General features: G+C 36.0%; 1 protein-coding gene across 4 annotated transcripts in view; it reads right to left on the minus strand.

Annotated features, from left to right (window-relative positions):
• Positions 1-325: 325 nt before the first annotated feature.
• Positions 326-19,783, minus strand: part of trc (Serine/threonine-protein kinase tricornered) — a 489,712-nt gene continuing 470,254 nt past the window's right edge. For all 4 annotated transcript variants that reach the window (XM_069830379.1, XM_069830381.1, XM_069830378.1 and 1 more), the window contains 5 exons: positions 13,780-13,897; positions 11,998-12,137; positions 10,747-10,926; positions 5,169-5,480; positions 326-2,436 (listed from right to left, as the gene is read on the minus strand). In XM_069830379.1, coding sequence (XP_069686480.1) covers positions 2,321-2,436; positions 5,169-5,480; positions 10,747-10,926; positions 11,998-12,137; positions 13,780-13,897 — 866 coding nt within the window. In that variant the 3' untranslated portion in view covers positions 326-2,320. The remainder of the gene's footprint in view (positions 2,437-5,168; positions 5,481-10,746; positions 10,927-11,997; positions 12,138-13,779; positions 13,898-19,783) is intronic.

Raw genomic sequence — 19,783 nt, forward strand, 5'->3', positions numbered from 1 at the left:
TAGCTCCTATGATAATAAATCAAACGCACTGTAATTCAGCAAATAATTGAGCGGCAAATAACATCTTTGTGTGCTTTCTGCGAACGCCAACGAAAGAGCCAAAATGGCGGGCGATTATATTGAGTATTTATCGAGCCTTAAGAAATGAATAACGTCTTCATAAGCGAATCACAAGACGCACACGTTTAAACGCGATTGGCTGCCGGAAATTAGAGCGACGGGACTATACAAAATCTTCCACAATTGTGTCTGCAGCATCTACGGGAAATTGGATTGTGGTGCTTAGGAGATGGTAATGGCATGAAAGGAGTAAAATAACTCTTAGTAAGCATTTCATGCTCTCATTAGAGTTTTATAAAATAAATTACACTTTTCATTGATAAAATGATTTTTAAGAAAACAAACAAATTAATAATATACTTGCTATACACAGATTTTGTACAGGCGCTAATGTCATTTACGAAAAATAATTACATTGTACAGCCATAAAGATACTCCTTTCGAACGAAAAAAATGAGAGGGAGAAAAAGTTAATACAAAACTTGCAATGCGTTGTAGGGTCCTTTCCGGTAGCATTAAAAATTCTATTCCATGTCAGCAAATAACTTAAAAACAACTGCAATGCTGATGTTCTACAATGTGCATGAAATGAAGAAGAAGCTTTCTTCCAAACACACCAGTTTGCTATACATAACTTGTCTCATGAACACAGTGTGAATGTGTAAGATTTATGTACAGTAAATTATGTGTCAACACAGTGAAGGACCTAAAAACTGTAATAAATAATCATAATAATAATAATTATAAAGAGGACGACAGTGGTGAAAATTACACCACGAGAACACATAACTATCAAGAGCACAATATTCATCACCTGGGTGCATGCTTGTGAGAACGTAGAGAGCTCACCCACGCATACAAAGGGGTACGAGTCGTTCACCACAGTCCGAACAAGCTACCGTACACAGTGGGAGACTTGGCTTGCAACGACCAACTTCACCAAACCACCCAAAGCACTTTTCAAGTGCATCGAACAACAACACATCTATCCCATCAGAAGCAAAAAAAATATTGTAAACACAAGCAAAGACACGTGGCAGACCTTCGCACCGATATCTTGCCATCTTGCCCCTCCCTCTCTATTTTCCCCTCTTTCTGCTTGAACAACACAAAGCACCTCGAAAAAGCTTCACTCTTGTTCTCTCCTTGAGAGATCCAAGCTTAGTGACATTTCATGCCCAGATATAAACAGTGGAAAAAAAAAAGCTCATCCACCAACACAACTGATGCGAAAACACATACATCTTCCGAACACATGTGCCAATATCCTAAAATCTATCACAAGTCCCCCCTGCAGATCTGCAGAGTTAACGGTCCTGGCGTGATATGTTCCCCAGGGACTACGCCCCACACCCACTTCCCAATAATGCAAACTTCCATACAAGTGCTGTTTGAAGCATCCCAGAAAACACAGGGTTAAAAAAATCAAATCTAACATTTTGCTTACAGAATCGACTGAGCTACAAGATATGCAGTCAAGCTTATATATTATGTTTCTTTTTCTTTGCTAAGATTTAATCGAAAATTCCCTATGGATCTGATATTTAGAAGTTTTATAGATTGAGAAAGCATGGGTAATGATTTAGTAATTGTATTACCACGTCAAAATATGAAATGACGAAGTTACCTCAGTCAAATTAAATAAGAGAAGAAATATAACCTAGTTTTGAACTACCAGGTTATTTACTATTTTCTTTAGTTACTAAGTCATTATTTAGATATGCTTACTGCAACTAGGTGGCTGTGATATCAGTGGAAAGGACTGAGCTCGACAATTCTAACGTGGTGCAATATTGCTTGAGACAAGGTTACCACTCTTCCCAGCTCATACTGTTATCTCAGACATTACAGTGATGAAGAACTTTAAAAAATAATAGGAGACAAAGAAAAGCTGACGGATAAACTAACACATATTAAAATCAATAAATTAAACAAAGATTCAAATTTTTTTACGTCTAAGTTATCAATATCTCTTTCTTTTTTAAACCCTAATATTAAATTATCTCTTTAAGTTCCAAAATAAATACAAAAAATGTAATTTCTGACTAAAACATGCTCCTGACCCTGCTGGTTCCACCAGTTCGCACGAGGTCACTACAAGTTTGCATTGGGAATATTAACTGAGTGCTTCTCTACAGGGAAAGCTGCAGCCTGCCCATCCGTCTGTCCATCTTGTCTGTCTGCTCCTGGACTCCACTGCACGGCGCAGCACATCGCGTCAGAGAATTCGACGATGTCAGTTAAGTAACTACAGCGGACACTACTTCTTCGTGGGAGTTCCTCTCTGTGTCAGCCCCTCGAATCTCTTGAACGTGTAGTTTATGAACACCCAGTCCTTGTAGATCACCTCTCCGTCTTGTGGCAGTGGTGCAGCAGCTGGAACAGAAAAAACAGCATCACAATGTGAAACATCAATCAGTGTGCTGTATTTACTGGTGTGTAAGACGCACACTTTTTTCCTTTGAAAATGGGTCTGAAGAACATGGTGTGATTATATGCCAATACTGAATTTGTAAACGGATCAAAGCTTCATGGGATGCTATGAAAATTGAGTCAGTGATTAAATCATTTGAGAAGTGTAGCATTAGTAATGCATTGGATGGTACAGAGGCCAATTTGTTGTATGAGTATAAATCAGTATATATAGTCGCGACACTATTATTCCCGGCGTGACTCCTTCTCTTTGCTTACACTTTAGGAAGTGAAGGCTCTATAAAGTCTAGGTAGGTAGCATTGTTCGCCATTTTTGTTCTTTCATTGTCGAGCTACCAGATGAGAAATCTATTTGCCACACCTATGATAATAAATCAAACGCACTGTAATTCAGGAAATAATTTAGCGGCAAATAACGTCCTCGTGTGCTTTCTGCGAACGCCAATGATAGAGTCAAAATGGCGGGCAATTATATTAAGTATTTATGGAGCCTTAGGAAATGCATAACGTCATCAGGAGCGAATCACAAGACGCAGACGTTTAAATGTAGCCAACCTGCAACGTGATTGGGTGTCGGAAATAAGAGCGATGGAACTAATATAACAATAGTATATTACAATACAAGAGTGGGAAGTGCTTTTTACAAAATCGGGGAAAAGTTTGAAAACGAGAAGAGTGAGTTTTTCAATTTCCGAGATTTTGCAATGCACTTCACAAACGTGTACTGTTTTGAAAATAATATTTTTAAAAAACCTAATATACAGTAAGTACATTACACTATGAACAGCTGACTGATGTTAGCAGTCTGGCCAACATATAAACTTCACCGTCAACTTGAATGTGAAGGAGTAAAAATGATTCAGGTACTTGTAATATTTCGTGTTCAATTGGAATAATTTTCATTTCGTTTTGTTAAGTGAAGTCTGAATTATTTAAATAAAGTTCAGTACATTTCAAATGCAGTAATCTGTTTCGTATAATGTATAATTAACACTGCCTTTTGCATATGAATTTTATGCATTGTAGGACTGTAGCATACATAGATGGCAGTGGTTTTCATTACAACTCTAGAGCAGTTATTTGTAATATTTCAACTTACTTATCTAGGTTGGCAACTCTGATTTCAGTAAAATCAACTTTCAATCGTGGCCTCCATTTGCTGTAACGACGAGAAAACAAACTATCGTGAAAAAAATTAATTACATTGCTTTATTTGAAAACGTCTACACAAAGTGTTACATTTAAGGGTTTGCTGAGTCAAAACATATGATCTCTTTTGCATACATTTTGTTTTGTACATTTCCAGTTGCTCTGAATGTTTTAGCAAGATTATGCTCTATTCGAAAACTGCCAAGGGTATTCTTTATGAACTTCTCTCAAACTGTGCACAGGCTTGCCACATTTCCACAATGCCAATAAGAAACACACTCGAGATTTAGTTCAAGGAAAAATACGAACTTCTAAGATTAGGAAAATCTAGACATACCATCTCAAAATGTATGCTAGCATGTTAAAGCACAATATAAAGCAAGCATACTAATTATTTTTGAATCATTAACTATCCGTATACTTTATTATTAATATTTCGAAGGAATAGCATTGATATCTGGGATTCATATTATGAAAATGTAATTGCAAAGGGTGTGACTTCAAAGATCAGAAGTACTTATCCTCTTAAACTGGTATTCATTACTGTATTGAATATTTTTAGACGCCATCTTATTTTATAGCACATATAAAACTATAATGAACATTCACATTTGTTTCGTTTTTCGCATTAGCAAACATTATTCCTATCTTATATCTTTATATTTTTATGTTTCTTGTATTTATATCATTAATTATCTTTGTCATCTTAACTTGTATGTATGTATATATATACTGGGTGTTCATTTCAAAGTGTGTCATGACGTCACTGTTGTGAGTCAGCGATTTGAGGCGAGTTTCAGATTTTATGTCAGAAAAGTTGCCTATTAATCAAGGCGTTCAATCTGAACTTGAGAACGTGTACGGTATAACTTGAACGTCGTAGCAACAGATGGGGTCTGTACGGTCTATGTGCTACCATAACCTCTTTGCGCAGGCAAGTCGTACGCAGGGTATTTATTATCATCGGTAGCGTACGGCAACATTCCACAATACAAATCAAATGCTCCATATCCATGTTGACGGTCAAAGTTAATGTCAACAAATACGTAAGTACTCGTCTTAACCCTCTCCACATATGCCGACAGTAAGAAAAAAACTCATCTCAGTACATGTTTCCAAACAGTTCACATTCCTGTCACTACCGGCGTTACCGTACGTATCGGTAAGTACTCTGCAGAATGAACGTTGTACTTGCTACGCAACTTCTCTGGCACATAGGTAATATGCCTCTGCAGAAGTGTAGGAAGATTGAATTCTCTAGGCTCATTGGCTAGCCACATGACGGCATACAGTGAGCCATGACACACTTTGAACTGAACACCCAATATATATATATATAGACACACACACATACACGGTATATATGTAATTTTTGTATTTAATAACTAATAGTTTAGTTATAAGTGAACATTATAATTGGTTGGCCTGTCATGTTCACATCTTATAAAAAATAAAATAAAGAAAAGTCTTTTGGACAAACACATGTTCACAGTTGTTTAGCATCTGATATAAGGAATGTTACTTACGTATCTCAAGCTTGACGTCAGGGAAGTCATCAAAGTTAGACGTGTCATCTATAGAGCGCACTTCGACTGGGATGGCAGCAGGACGTTCTCGGATGTGGTCCCAGTCAACTCCGCGGAAAAATGGCGCTAGCTTCAGCTCGTCCATGCCTCTCTGAGAGCCCAGGCGCCGTTCTGCTTCACAACAGAACCGCACGATCGTCTCTTTAGCCTCTTCTGAGATAGGGACTTCTGGGGGAAATGTTAATGTCTCCCGCCAGTTCATCACTTTCCGGTATGTCTCCTGAGGATTCTCACTGCAGAATGGTGGGTATCCTGCAACAGCCACGTGATAATGTAACATAAAGATGGTAAATGCAGATGTACTCACGAGACTTTGAAAATAAAATTGTCCACAATGCTGCAGTAGCAATAAATGACCTTCCTAAATTCATTAAAGCTATAACAATTATGTATGCTGATGACACTACATTCTTATGTTCTAGCTCTACTCTGAATGAACTACATGCTCTAACCAACGATATTCTATCACAGATGGCTTTATGGTTTGAATCTAATGGTTTTTTGCTTAATCAAGAAAAGACTATCAACATAACTTTTACCCTAAATCATGTAATAAAAAAGGACAACATACAAAACTGTATCAAATTTCTAGGTCTTTTTATAGACTCCAGTTTAACATGGGAAAAACATATCGAATATATATGCACAAAATTATCGAGAGTTATATATTTATTAAAGAAATTAGTGACTTGTGTTTCTCAAAATTATTTACGATGTGCCTACTTTTCGTTCTTTCAGTCGATAATTAGGTATGCCTTAATTTTCTGGGGAAATGGTAGCAAAATTGGGAATTTCTTGATTTTGCAAAAGAAAGCCATTAGAATTCTATGTCAATCAAACTATCTTGAACATTGTCGACCTCTTTTCAAACAATCACAGATGTTAACTGTCATAAATTTATATATACACTCGACAAAATATAGACAATTACTCATTAATAGCCAATACACATGATCATGAAATTAGATATAGTGAACAAATTAATATTCCATACTGTAGATTACATAAAACTAGTACAAATTTTTCTGTCATGGGGATGAAATTATATAACAAGCTTCCCAGTCAATATTATAAGTTACCAACCAATAGTTTCAAAGCTAGATTATATAATTGGCTTTAATTAATTCTTTCTACTCTGTAGATGAGTTTCTTAACATAAATTCATACAAAATTGTTTTTTAATAAATAAAGTTATTTAGATTAGTTACAATTATTACATAAGAGTGAAGTGTTTTCATTAATTTTAGAGTTTCAAAATGTTTTGTGTTTTCATTCTAATTACTGTTTTCAATTATATGTGTATTTTCAAATGTATGTTTTTTTTTTTTTGTGACGAAGCCTATCACTGTATGTTTAATGGCTTAATAAATTGAATTGAGTTATTACTATTCTTGCCAATCAATCAATCAATCAATCAATCAATCAATCAATCAATCAATCAATCAATCAATCAATCAATCAATCAATCAATCAATCAATCAATCAATCAATCAATCAATCAATCAATCAATCAACCGTTTATTAATGTTATGAGTAACAGTGAGTTGCAATAGACAGGGGCGTATACTGGTTAAAGGGTTTGGGCTACCGCTGACCCTATTATTACACAAAATATATCTAACAATTACTTTAATTTTAATTACTATGGTAAAACTAATAATACAAAATTATTACATTATGTTATATTATAAACTTTTTCTTTTGTAATTTCCTTGGGCTACCACCGGTAGCCCCGGTAGCCCGCAAAATACGCCCCTGGCAATAGACATAAAACACATTAAATTACAAGAGATAATATTTGACATAAAATATAAAATGGATCTGGTGCTCACAGATTAAATCACAGCCAAGGCAGATGGACTTTCAAGTGTGATAGACAGGGTCCGGATTTAAATGCACTATACACTAAAAATGACATCAACTATATCTGGGTAGATGTGTTGTACATTACAGTTGAGAAAGTGTGGTTTACGATGTGCTGTGGATGAAGCTAATTTATATGATGAATTTTGTTGTTCCAAAGATGCACAAAAATGTGAAGTCTAAATCTCTTACGTTTCGCGAGAACCAATAACGTGCAAGTGCAATGTTGTCAAACCTACAGAACGAGTGATGCATGCTCCACCAAACTCATCTGGTGAGAGGGATGGGCGGCTGGTGTTGAAAACAGGATCCGTTCTCAATAACACAACAGTGCAACACAATAATAAAAAATTTATTAACACAATGTATTAAAAAATCATACCTTTAAAGTGATGTTTGCAATTCTAGGGGAAAAGCTAATGCTGTGTTTTCGAAATCATTTAAATTCGTCACTCTTTTAGGCATATTAATGTGTTTTCCAGGCGAGACAAATTTTTTCTTAGCACCCTGTGTTTCCGCTTTTTGCACTTCTCTGCATAACGTGACACAACTGATACATTTATTGAACACGCCTCGGCAGTTAGTTCTGAACACTTAGAAAAGTTAAGATTTTTATGGATTTCTTCCGACGAATATTTTCTGAAGAAATTATAGATCTTAAATATAATTTTCCGAACGTTTCTGCTACATCCACCAGATCTATTACTTTCACTAGTACTGGCCTTGCAAAATGACATAACAGCAGTCGTGGACAGCCGATAAGGGGTGGTCCTCCAGCTTGGGGGTTGGGCGTGGGGCTAACAACCCATCACCGTAAAAAACAGCTTGTTACGAAACCTAACAGTAAGCCTCGAATGTTATGAGCAACAGTTAGCTGCAATAGACATAAAATACATTAATTACAAGAGATAATATTTGATATAAAATATAAAATGGATCTGATGCTCACAGATTAAATCACAGCCAAGGCAGATGGACTTGCAGTCATGGACAGCTGATAAGGGGTGGTCCTCCAGCTTGGGGGTTGGGCGAGGGGCTAATAACCCATCACCGTAAAAAACAGCTTGTTACAAAACCTAACAGTAAGCCTCGGAATGGGCTTCACCTGACATAATTAGGAACATAAAACCCAGACGTTTGAGATGGGCAGGACATGTATCACATATGGTCGAATCCAGAAATGCATATAGAGTGTTAGTTGGGAGGCCGGAGGGAAAAAGACCTTTGGGGAGGCCGAGACGTAGATGGGAAGATAATATTAAAATGGATTTGAGGGAGGTGGGATATGATGGTAGATACTGGATTAATCTTGCTCAGGATAGGGACCAATGGCGGGCTTATGTGAGGGCGGCAATGAACCTCCGGGTTCCTTAAAAGCCAGTAAGTAAGTAAGTAAGTAATAAACGCACAAAGCACATCGAATACCTACACACAACGCAAACAGAAATCGAGCTGGCATTTTCGGCTCTTGATTCATAATTACTTTTATCTAATGTTTATGTCGCTGAATGACTTCTGTTTACTGTTAATGTAGTCTTGGTGCTTCAAAAGGCTTTCTTATCGAATCGCCGCTATGTAAACATTACTGATGGAAGACTATAAAAACCATGAATCAGCTGAACATGATTAAGATGCATAAAATACGAATTACTTGGCGTAGAAATGAGATTCTTCTTTCCATATATTCAGAAAAATAATATCATTCAACCTAATCACATGTAGGCACCCTGTCACGAAGAACTTGTCTGGGTGCACGTATTTTTTTACAAGCAGCATCAACGAATATCCGTACGCGGCAACGCAGCACTGTTGCTACTGGCTACTGCTGTATAAGTAAAAACGCCCCAAATATCAGGAGATTTGGACAGCAAAAAAGTTGGTGAGTTTTGTTCTAAGCATACCAGGTAGAAATGCTCATACAAAACTGAAAATTGCGGTGAACTTCGACTACTCATGTAGGGAATTTTTACAATTTGTAAAAAGAAGTGATTAAGAGCTATTATTCAAAGTAAAATCTGTCTCAAAATACTCTTAATTTAAGCCTTACTGCCAAAGTATAGAATAAAATTGTCTTTTAGTAACTGACTTAAATAATTTGCCAATCGATTCCTTTAAATCCCAAAAAGACAAAGTATATGATTATGACTCGTGACGGGAATATTGTACAAAATGGAAATATGAAAATTGGAAATTTATCTTTTGAAGAGGTGGACAAGTTCAAATATCTTGGAGCAACAGTAACAAATATAAATGATACTTACTTACTGGCTTTTAAGGAATCCGGAGGTTCATTGCCGCCCTCACATAAGCCTGCCATAGGTCCCTATCCTGTGCAAGATTAATCCAGTCTCTATCATCATATCCCACCTCCCTCAAATCCATTTTAATATTATCTTCCCATCTACGTCTCGGCCTCCCTAAAGGTCTTTTTCCCTCCGGCCTCCCAACTAACACTCCATATGCATTTCTGGATTCGCCCATATGTGCTACATGCCCTGCCCATCTCAAACGTATGGATTTAACGTTCCTAATTATGTCAGGTGAAGAATACAATGCGTGCAGTTCTGTGTTGTGTAACTTTCTCCATTCTCCTGTAACTTCATCCCTCTTAGCCCCAAATATTTTCCTAAGAACCTTATTCTCAAACACCCTTAACCTATGTTCCTCTCTCAAAGTGAGAGTCCAAGTTTCACAACCATACAGAACAACCGGTAATGTAACTGTTTTATAAATTCTAACTTTCAGATTTTTCGACAGCAGACTGGATAAAAGTTTCTCAACCGAATAATAACAGGCATTTCCCATATTTATTCTGTGTTTAATTTCCTCCCGAGTATCATTTATATTTGTTATTGTTGCTTCCAGATATTTGAACTTCTCCACCTCTTCAAAAGATAAATTTCCAATTTTTATATTTATATAAATGATACTCAGGAGGAAATTAAACACAGAATAAATATGGGAAATGCCTGTTAATATTCGGTTGAGAAACTTTTATCATCCAGTCTGCTGTCAAAAAATCTGAAAGTTAGAATTTATAAAACAGTTAAATTACCGGTTGTTCTTTATGGTTGTGAAACTTGGACTCTCACTTTGAAAGAGGAACATAGGTTAAGGGTGTTTGAGAATAAGGTGCTTAGGAAAATATTTGGGACTAAGAGGGATGAAGTTACAGGAGAATGGAGAAAGTTACACAACACAGAACTGCACGCATTGTATTCTTCACCTGACATAATTAGGAACATTAAATCCAGACGTTTGAGATGGGCAGGGCATGTAGCACATATGGGTGAATCCGGGAGGCCGGAGGGAAAAAGACCTTTAGAGAGGCCGAGACGTAGATGGAAAGATAATATTAAAATGGATTTGAGGGAGGTGGGTTATGATGATAGAGAATGGATTAATCTTGCTCAGGATAAGGACCAATGGCGGGCTTATGTGAGGGCGGCAATGAACCTCCAGGTTCCTTAAAAGCCAGTAAGTAATCGATTCCCTAGTCTCCCTTAATTTCTTCAAAAAAGTTCGCAACCCTAGATGCAGTGGTACATTGGTGTAGAAAGGTTGCTATCTCTAGAGTAAACAAAGCTAGTGGCAGACAAAATAACTTGGTAGAAAAATTTCAATGTTTCTCATTACTAGGTGTGGTTAGTCGTACCAATGAGCATCTCGTACATGATGACTCCGAGGCTCCACCAATCACAGGCCGGCCCATACCCTGTCTGCAGGAACACTTCAGGTGCAATGTAGTCAGGTGTGCCTACTGTGCTGTATGCAAGAGCCCTCCTGTTTTTCTTCCAGCTTTCAGCCCTTCTCTTACTGTCCATTGGGCTTGATGCTGGAACACAATGACAAACATAAATAACTTTTGCAAATCTAGTCTTTCAGGTGAAGCTCCCTGTAAAGCAGATTTGAATAATTTCAAGGGAAAAATTGTTCCGGGGCCAGGTATCGATCCCGGGACCTCTGGTTGAACGTACCAGTGCTCTACCACTGAGCTACCCGGGAACTCCACCCGACACCGTCTCAACTTTTCCCTTTATATCCACACAACTCTCGTGGGCTGACGAAACGCCAGAGACCCACAACGAGTGCACACAATCTCTGTGTGACTTGGAATTGTGGTTTTCTGTTAACGTACACAGTAACGTATACGAGTATATTATGCAAATCTAGTCTTTCAGGTGAAGCTCCCTGTAAAGCAGATTTGAATAATTTCAAGGTGCACTCATTGTGGGTCTCTGGCGTTTCGTCAGCCCACGCGAGTTGTGTGGATATAAAGGGAAAAGTTGAGACGGTGTCGGGTGGAGTTCCCGGGTAGCTCAGTGGTAGAGCACTGGTACGTTCAACCAGAGGTCCCGGGATCGATACCCGGCCCCGGAACAATTTTTCCCTTGAAATTATTCATAAATAACTTTTGTTCAAAGTTACAAATTAAAAGAAAAATTATGATTATGTGGCAAGGTTAAATTTTCGGAATCAATTCTCGCTACAGTCCGGGTCAGCTTACCTCATACCCTAAGGGTAAAACTTAACAATTTTTCCCCCATTACTACATATGCTAATGAATTGTGGTGATTTTCTAGTTTGCAGGTTGAATTTTCTTTTGTGTTTGTGCTTTTTGAAGAATAAATCAAAAGTTATTTATCCACAAGAGACATGAGATTTCTACTTGACGTTTTATTTCGATTACTCCCACAGCAATTCCAAGAAAAATTGCATTACAATGTATGTAAACAAAATGTAAATGATGCAAAACTATTTAAGTTTCCTTATTAACATTTCATCTCTACACATAATGTTAAAAACATATTATCAAGATAAAAGTCCAAGATACAGTGCTACTAAGTCTCTTAATCAGAGTAAACTCATAAATTGTTACGTCATTACACAAAGACATGGTACTTACTGAAGTCGGAGGGTTTAGCTTGACTGAGATCACGGTAGAAATCTGTACGATGGGATTTCTTTAAACCAGTACAGAGGCCAAAATCAGAGAGCTTAATGTGTCCTCGTGCATCCAAGAGCAAATTGTCGGGCTTGATGTCTCTGCACAGGAAAACACAAACACTGTTGACATTCACACATCTTCACAGAAATTTAATGGTATAAAACAACGTTGTCATATTCGGGTTGATGACAACAAAAAGGTTAGTAATTTTAATTTCTATTTTAATTAAAAGTCATCTTATAGCTTAAAACTTATTCATTGTGGATGGTGGTGGAAATCAATTTATTGATATCGGTATAGAAATAATTGTTGTTGTTGTTGTTTTCCAATGCCAGGCGTTTGACAATAAAGTCATTTAGTCTCTTGCACTCCAATATTTTTCAAAGATATTGTCATGGTCAGCCACTGAAGCACAGATTTTGAGGTATTCCGAATCCATTTCTTGATTTGAATTGCACAATGGGCAGTTAGGAGACTGATATATTCCAATTTTATGCAGATGTATGGCCAAACAGTCATGGCCTGTTGCCAATCTAAATGCAGCTACAGACGATTTTCGTGGTAAATCGGGAATTAACTGTGGATTATGATGCAGAGAGTTCCATTTTTTCCCTTGAGACTGTGTTATCAAATTTTGTTTGTTGAAGTCTAAGTATGTAGATTTAATAAATTTTTCACAGAGTAATACGTAGATTTAGTAACAGGTCTGTAAGTAGCAGTGCTGCCCTTCTTTGCTAAAGCATTAAAAATAATTGTAAGCAGGGATAATCCTTACAACGAAAACATGGCAACACCGCTTGACATTACCCAATATTAATGAGTACAGAAAAAGATACATCCAACACAAAGCTTCCTGGCAGGGAACTAAATGACATCGGCGACAATGCAGAGGGCAGGAAAAAATGTGAAGAGGAGAAGAAAAAGGAAGAAAATTGATTAAAGAATAGAACAAAGACACGAAGAAAGAAAAGAACGAAAAGGTAGGAGAGAAGGAAGAAAATAAAAATTAGGAAGAGAGGAGAAACAAAATAAAAATTACGAATAGAACGAAAGAAGAATGAAAAGAAAGCGAACAGATAAGAGGAAGTCGAAGAGGTAATAAAAAACGAAGAGATGAAGGAAAAGATGGAGAGTAAAGAATGGAGAAAAGTGAAACGAGAAAGAAAATGGAAAAGAAAATGAAGATTTAGGTGGACAGGAGCAAGGGAAAGAAAGGAAGCTAAGAATGGAGAGAAGAAAAACGAGAAATAAAAGGAAAGAATAAAAGAGAAAAGAAATATGAGAAAGAGAAGAAAAAAGGAAAATTGAGAAGAAAGATAACAACAAAGGTAACAAGAAGAATAGAGAAAAGGGGACACGATAAAATGGAAAAGAGTGCAGAGGGAAGGGAATAAAAAGGAGGAGGAGGAAAATAAAGTGCAGAAAGAGGAAAACATTTTTAATTGCTTAATTCTTACTGCTATTTAATTCTGTACGTACATTTTTTATTGTTTTTATTTAGAGATAATTCTTTAAATACATTTTTTCATTATATTTTTAGAAAGAGAAGGAAGAGAAATATAACAGAAATGGTAGAGATAAAGGACGGGAAAGAAACAAGATAAAGAATAAGATCAATGCTAAAGGCCAATTAATAATATCGCCTTTAATTAGGGAATAAATGTACTCAGTTTTCGGTCTATGGAAAGCAGAAAACGGAATAATTAATTTACTAGCTAATAGGCCTACATCCCCACTTACCTATGGATGAATCCGAGCTTGTGTATAGAGTCGATGGCCAATGCTGTTTCCGCTATATAAAACTGTGTACATTCTTCTGACAGTGTGTCCTTCTTCATAAGGAGGGTCATCATGTCCCCTGCAACAGCGTGTGAAGGACCGCAGTTGAGAAAATAATAGAGGAAGTGTTACAAATATGAAATAGAGATACAAATATGAAATAGTGTAATATACGACCTGAGATGTGTTGTATTCTAGCGGAAGCCTTCCAAATTACTTCACACTGACACACTTTCGCAGGAATGTGTTAGTTTGCAGTTAGAAGCTGAACTGTTGAAACATTTATCATTATTGAGTGTTCGAGGAAAGTGAAAATTTTGAAGATAAATTCTTTTTTATTCCTCAACTGATTTCGTTTTTAAAATAAGATATGTTTTGAGGTTATGGCTTACAACAACAGTGTGTCACAAATATGAAATACTAGTATTATTAGTATTCCATCTTTATACTCTGCTTTTCAGTTTCTTCTGATGAAGATGAAAGCTTGTTCTGGGCTTTTCTTAGTAGAGACCATTTTGACTTCGCAATTTTGTTCATCTTGTAACTTATTAATAGTATTCCATACTTGTACCTCCATTTTTATGAAGGAAATTTGTTAGATTTTGAGGAAATTATTTTTTTCAATCATTTTATAACATCTTACGAACTTCTAAGTCTGGTGTATCATTGACAGGGACATTCAACAATAAAGTCGACCTGGTTGGCGAGTTGGTATAGCGCTGGCCTTCTATGCCCAAGGTTGCGGGTTCGATCCCGGGCCAGGTCGATGGCATTTAAGTGTGCTTAAATGCGACAGGCTCATGTCAGTAGATTTACTGGCATGTAAAAGAACCCCTGCGGGACAAAATTCCGGCACATCCGGCGACGCTGATATAACCTCTGCAGTTGCGAGTGTCGTTAAATAAATCATAACATTTTTTTCAACAATAAACAGGACGACATTTTACGTTCAGTATTCAAAACATGTAGGTTCCAAAACGAAAAAAACAAAATGGTATTCCATATTTGCACCTCTTCGTCTATAACATAGTGTAGTTGACACAGTATCATTAAATAACCGACTCCACCTCTTAAATATATAAGTTTAGTTAATTATAAAAGCACAGACAAATAATTTAGTGCAACGTGAGCTAAAAGTACTAAAGTGAGAAAGTTAAAGAACAATTTAACAAAAATCAGCTCATCTCATTTCAGGCTACTTTGTCAATATGTGTTTGAGAAGTCGATGATGATGATGATGATGATGATTATTATTATTATTATTATTATTATTATTATTATTATTATTATTATTCCTATTTCTTTCTGTCAGTCACTAGCTATCCCTGCTACTGCCACAGCTAGCGCATTTTATGAAAGGAAATTGTGGTTATGTAATCTCGCAGTATGTATACATGAAGAGATGCAAGACGTTGCAAACACAGGAAGTGATGAGACGTTCAGTGTAAAACCAACCTACATTTCTTGGAAAACTATGTTTAGATTATATATCCTTTCACGTATTTAATTTCATCCTTTGGCATGAGTTTTAATAATTATTATCGTATGACAGGATGGTTCTGAACAGGAAAGAGTTAAGAGTTAAGCATTTGCGTGCAATATTGGCATAAATCTTCTGGCTTCTAAGGGTTAACCAGAGGTTCGTGCAATATCGGGTAAATTCGTGTTGGGTTCGTTAGTCGAGTGGTTTAAGGCGCACAAGATATGTGGCAAAGGATGGGGAGGGCCCATGTAAAACAATCCGTGTAGTGGTACACATGGAATCTGACAGGGTGTCAGTTGACTGCAGTTGAAATGATTTTGCTCCTTAAAAAAATGTTTTAATCAAGTGCAATATTCTTAATGTTACATAAAATTAAAGAATATCAACGTATTTTATATATAACATACAATTTATAACATATTATATCACGTCATGACCATAATACTAGCTGGCCACTATAATAGACGCACGGCTCCTAAGGGTTAAGTGCCAAACACCCTGCTATAATGTAATGCATTTCTTCTGTGGATCTTCTGCATCACTTAAAATAATTTGAGGCCTATTATTATTATTATTATTATTATTATTATTATTATTATTATTATTATTATTACCTAGAATCTGGAGTCAGAAATGTTTAGAAACCCATAACTACACAACATAACAAATCACACATAATTTAAACTTCAAGGATCACATCAATGAGTTAAACGATATTTTACGTATCTGTTATAAAAACAGCCACAGTCCAAAATTTAAATCTATTCAAATCAGTAATTTCATGGATTAGATAAGTTATCGCAATTCATTTTCGGGAATTATTAAAGGCTGGTGCATTATTTTCTGGCCCTTCTGATATTCTTTTCCCAGTAGGATTGTAATCTAAGAGTTTGAGTGAGTTTTCATCTGGAGCCATTCTTCCTATGCAACACGACACATATTTTCTGTATGTGTTTAATATGTCGACATATCCAATTTTCATTCTTTTTTTTACCGAATTTCGTTATATTTTCCCTGTCCAGTCACATATGTCCTGCCAGATGCCTTAATAACCCCATTTCTGCTGCTTCTATTATTTACGTATTTTTTTAAAGAACCATAGTCCAAAAAATGCAAATCTGAGATATTAAGTTTGTGGTGAGCGAATTGTGGACCATCTACTGAATTAGTTGTTAGGGGAAAAAACACCATAGGCCTATGTTATAGGAGTGGAAATTTTCAGTGATTATAAAATAACTACAGTCCAAAGACTTTTTCTGTGAAAACAGTCATTGTCCAGAACAATGGTAGCCTTTATAAATATCCCATTCATATCATCTTGAAACATTTATCCATACAATTTTAAACTGTAATAGATTGGCAGTACTGCTTATGTATGCAGCAAAAGCCACCTCAAAGAAAAATACTTTAGCACATGAATTATTGTATTAGTTATGTAGTCATCTTTAGGTGCAGAAGTAACCCCATGGAAGAAACGTAAGCAACGAAAGGAGAAGAAACAGGATATAATAAAGAAAAAGAAAATTAAAGGAGAGTCACACTTCAGCCACAACAGAGTATTTTTTCTTAAAACAACCATTGTTCACAGTACATTTACACATGTATATGATCAATTTCATGCTTGAATTGTCAAAAACACACATGCCAGATAGTTTTTTGTTTCTCCTGAAAATTGATGTTTTTGGACTATAATTGATTTTCCAAAAAAAAAAAAAAAAAAAAAACCTTCAATTGTTTTCTTCTAAAAGCATCCACATCTCCGATAAAAATTGAGTCCAAAATTGAATTTTTTAGCGACTATCACTTGTTTTCATTAGTGTCCCTCTCCTGATCTAAACATTCATTGCAAAGAGAATTATTATTTAACTTTGATTTAAAACAAGTTTAATGAAAGAATATTCGAGACAATTCTGGACATATTTTCTTCCCCTCCTTGAATAATAATTTTTGGACTTCGATTATTTTTGTAAAAGATATTGGTATTACATTTCTTTCTGAAGATTAAAGATAAAGGTGTCATCGAACCAGCACGCTTTATTAGGTTTGTATCACTGAATATAACATTTCTGTGTGGTGCACATTTCCTTGCATTTGGGCGAAATTCATCCGTGGACAGAAAAGATAGTTAACTGTTCATGACATTGTATCTCTGTATGTCTCACGTTTTTTTTAATAGTCGTGAAAACTTCTAGTAAAAGGGAATTTTGTGTATATTTTAACATGAAGCAAGGCCAACAAGTCATGAGATCTGAAGGTCTCTAGTAACCAGATATTGTAATTAACTTATACTATATGCATTACATAACTTCCCAGTTCAATAACAAAGAGATCTGATACAGAAACAGGTTTCATACACAGCTGAGAAAAGTTATTCAATTTCAGAATTTTTAAAAGTACATAAATAAATCTTATTCAGAAATACTGATGCAAATAATTAAATCCCTAATTATTCTCTGCACTGTTACAATAATAGAATAGCTAATTAAAAAGTCTAGTATCTTATATGAAATCAATTAACACAGAATACAAGATAAAACACTGGATTGATAGCAACCATAACAATAAAACTCTTTAACAAACAATCTATTCTCTTCAAGTAACATTCGTGATGAACAATGTCAATGTTAACAAATAAGTATGACTTCAAAATTTCACGATGATCGGTTGGTAGGAGATTTCTTTCTTACTACAGTAGAACCCTGATTATCCATCACCCTATTAACCGATTGGTGGATTATCTGACTGTCTATTTCTCGCTCTTTTTCCCTTCAGAAATAAATAACTTATATGAAGTATTGAAGTATTGCTAGAGAGTGTTATTATAAGCCTTTATCGTTACACAGCATTGTCTACTGTTCGAATTGCCATTCTATAATATAACTTTTACATAAAATGTCTTCCACGGGTGTTAACAGAAAATGTGTTGTGCTAAGTATAGAAAAAAATGGAAATAATTGAATGGTCTGAGAAAGAGAAACTGTGGCTCATTTCGCATACGAGAATGGAGTTACAACTGCGCGATTTAATAAAAAAAAAAAAAAAAACAAGGATAAAGTGTAAAAAAGTATGTAAATCTAGAACATGAGATCTCCTTTAATCCTATCTTTCCTGAGACAGTCATCAGTTCATTACAAAGGGCTTTCTTGCTCCTTAAAAACCCGTCACTGACGAGAGTTAAAGTAGTGAACTTTTAATCCACTACCTAGCGAGTTAAATACAAGACCACAGAGGAAATTACAAAATCTTTCATGGTACAGATTATCCGATTTTTTCGATCAACCGTTAACTCCATCCCCTTCATCACCACGGATAATAGAGATTCTACTGTATATCATACATGCAGAAACAGTGAACATTTTAAACCTACATTATTAGAGAAGGCAAGACATGAAGAACCTATCTGCTCTGTAGATCTGCATCATACTATCACATCAGATATTCAAATAAAAAAATTTCATCCAGAGAATTGAAGTCTGGAAAGGGTCCCAAAATGCTGGCTGCATTTCCACGTTAGATGCTATTCCTATTCGTTGTGTAAATAACTGGTGCAGGAAGAGTCTCCAGTAACAGTCACCAAACTTCTTCTACCAATTTCGGAAACCAGGTCTTTTGCTTCTTTATACTAGGAGCCTATTGTTTCGACAGCAAAGACAATGAAGATGTAATTGTCTACTAGATGCACATATTTATGACGTTTACTGCGTACGGAAGATTCTGCTGCAGAGCTTGCAATTTTAGAAGTTGATGGACGGCAAGTGGGATGGAGCTAAGGTATCCACGCATGTCGTATCCCACATTAGTGACTTTCCTCTGCTCCATGGGGCCAAAGTTAATCGATCAGGGCACTTTCCATCTGTGCAACTAATCCTAGTGGGTTCTAAAATAGCAGGGATATCAGAAGATGTTAATGCTCTCTTGATTATGTTGTTGATTGTTGAATGTCTAAAAAAGTCCCTTACTCTTGATACAACTCAGAGCATGATGACCGTAAGTGTCGACAACTTCCCCACATACACATTTATGTGACTGGCAGATTTTGGATCCAAGACGTAAAGCGACTGCAGTCTTAAAAGATTTGTTATCCATCAACGTTCCAAAATTTGGGGAAGGTAGAATTTGTTGCATTCCTTGTAGAGCCAAAAGTCGAGCTTGGTCTGTTTTTGATGTACAAGATGTTACAAGAGATTCTATGATGTGCCTAATAATTATATCATCCCAACCATTATGGAGTTAATATTTAGCTATAAAACATTGGATGGTTCTTCATTTATTACACTTTTAGTTTTGGATTTTTTCAGAACTTTGATTGGAAAATATTCATTGAAATAATTCGGAAATGTAATTACAAACATGTGGATTCGTTCCTGATGGGATCATGGACTTTCCCCATTGATCTATGTATGATGATACAAGAGTTTACTCAGCTTCTAACAGAAATGAGTACCAGGGACATTTCGTTGGCGGTAAAGGCAATTGGCACAT

The sequence above is a fragment of the Periplaneta americana genome, chromosome 7 (genome assembly GCF_040183065.1).
Source record: "Periplaneta americana isolate PAMFEO1 chromosome 7, P.americana_PAMFEO1_priV1, whole genome shotgun sequence".
NCBI lineage: Eukaryota > Metazoa > Arthropoda > Insecta > Blattodea > Blattidae > Periplaneta > Periplaneta americana.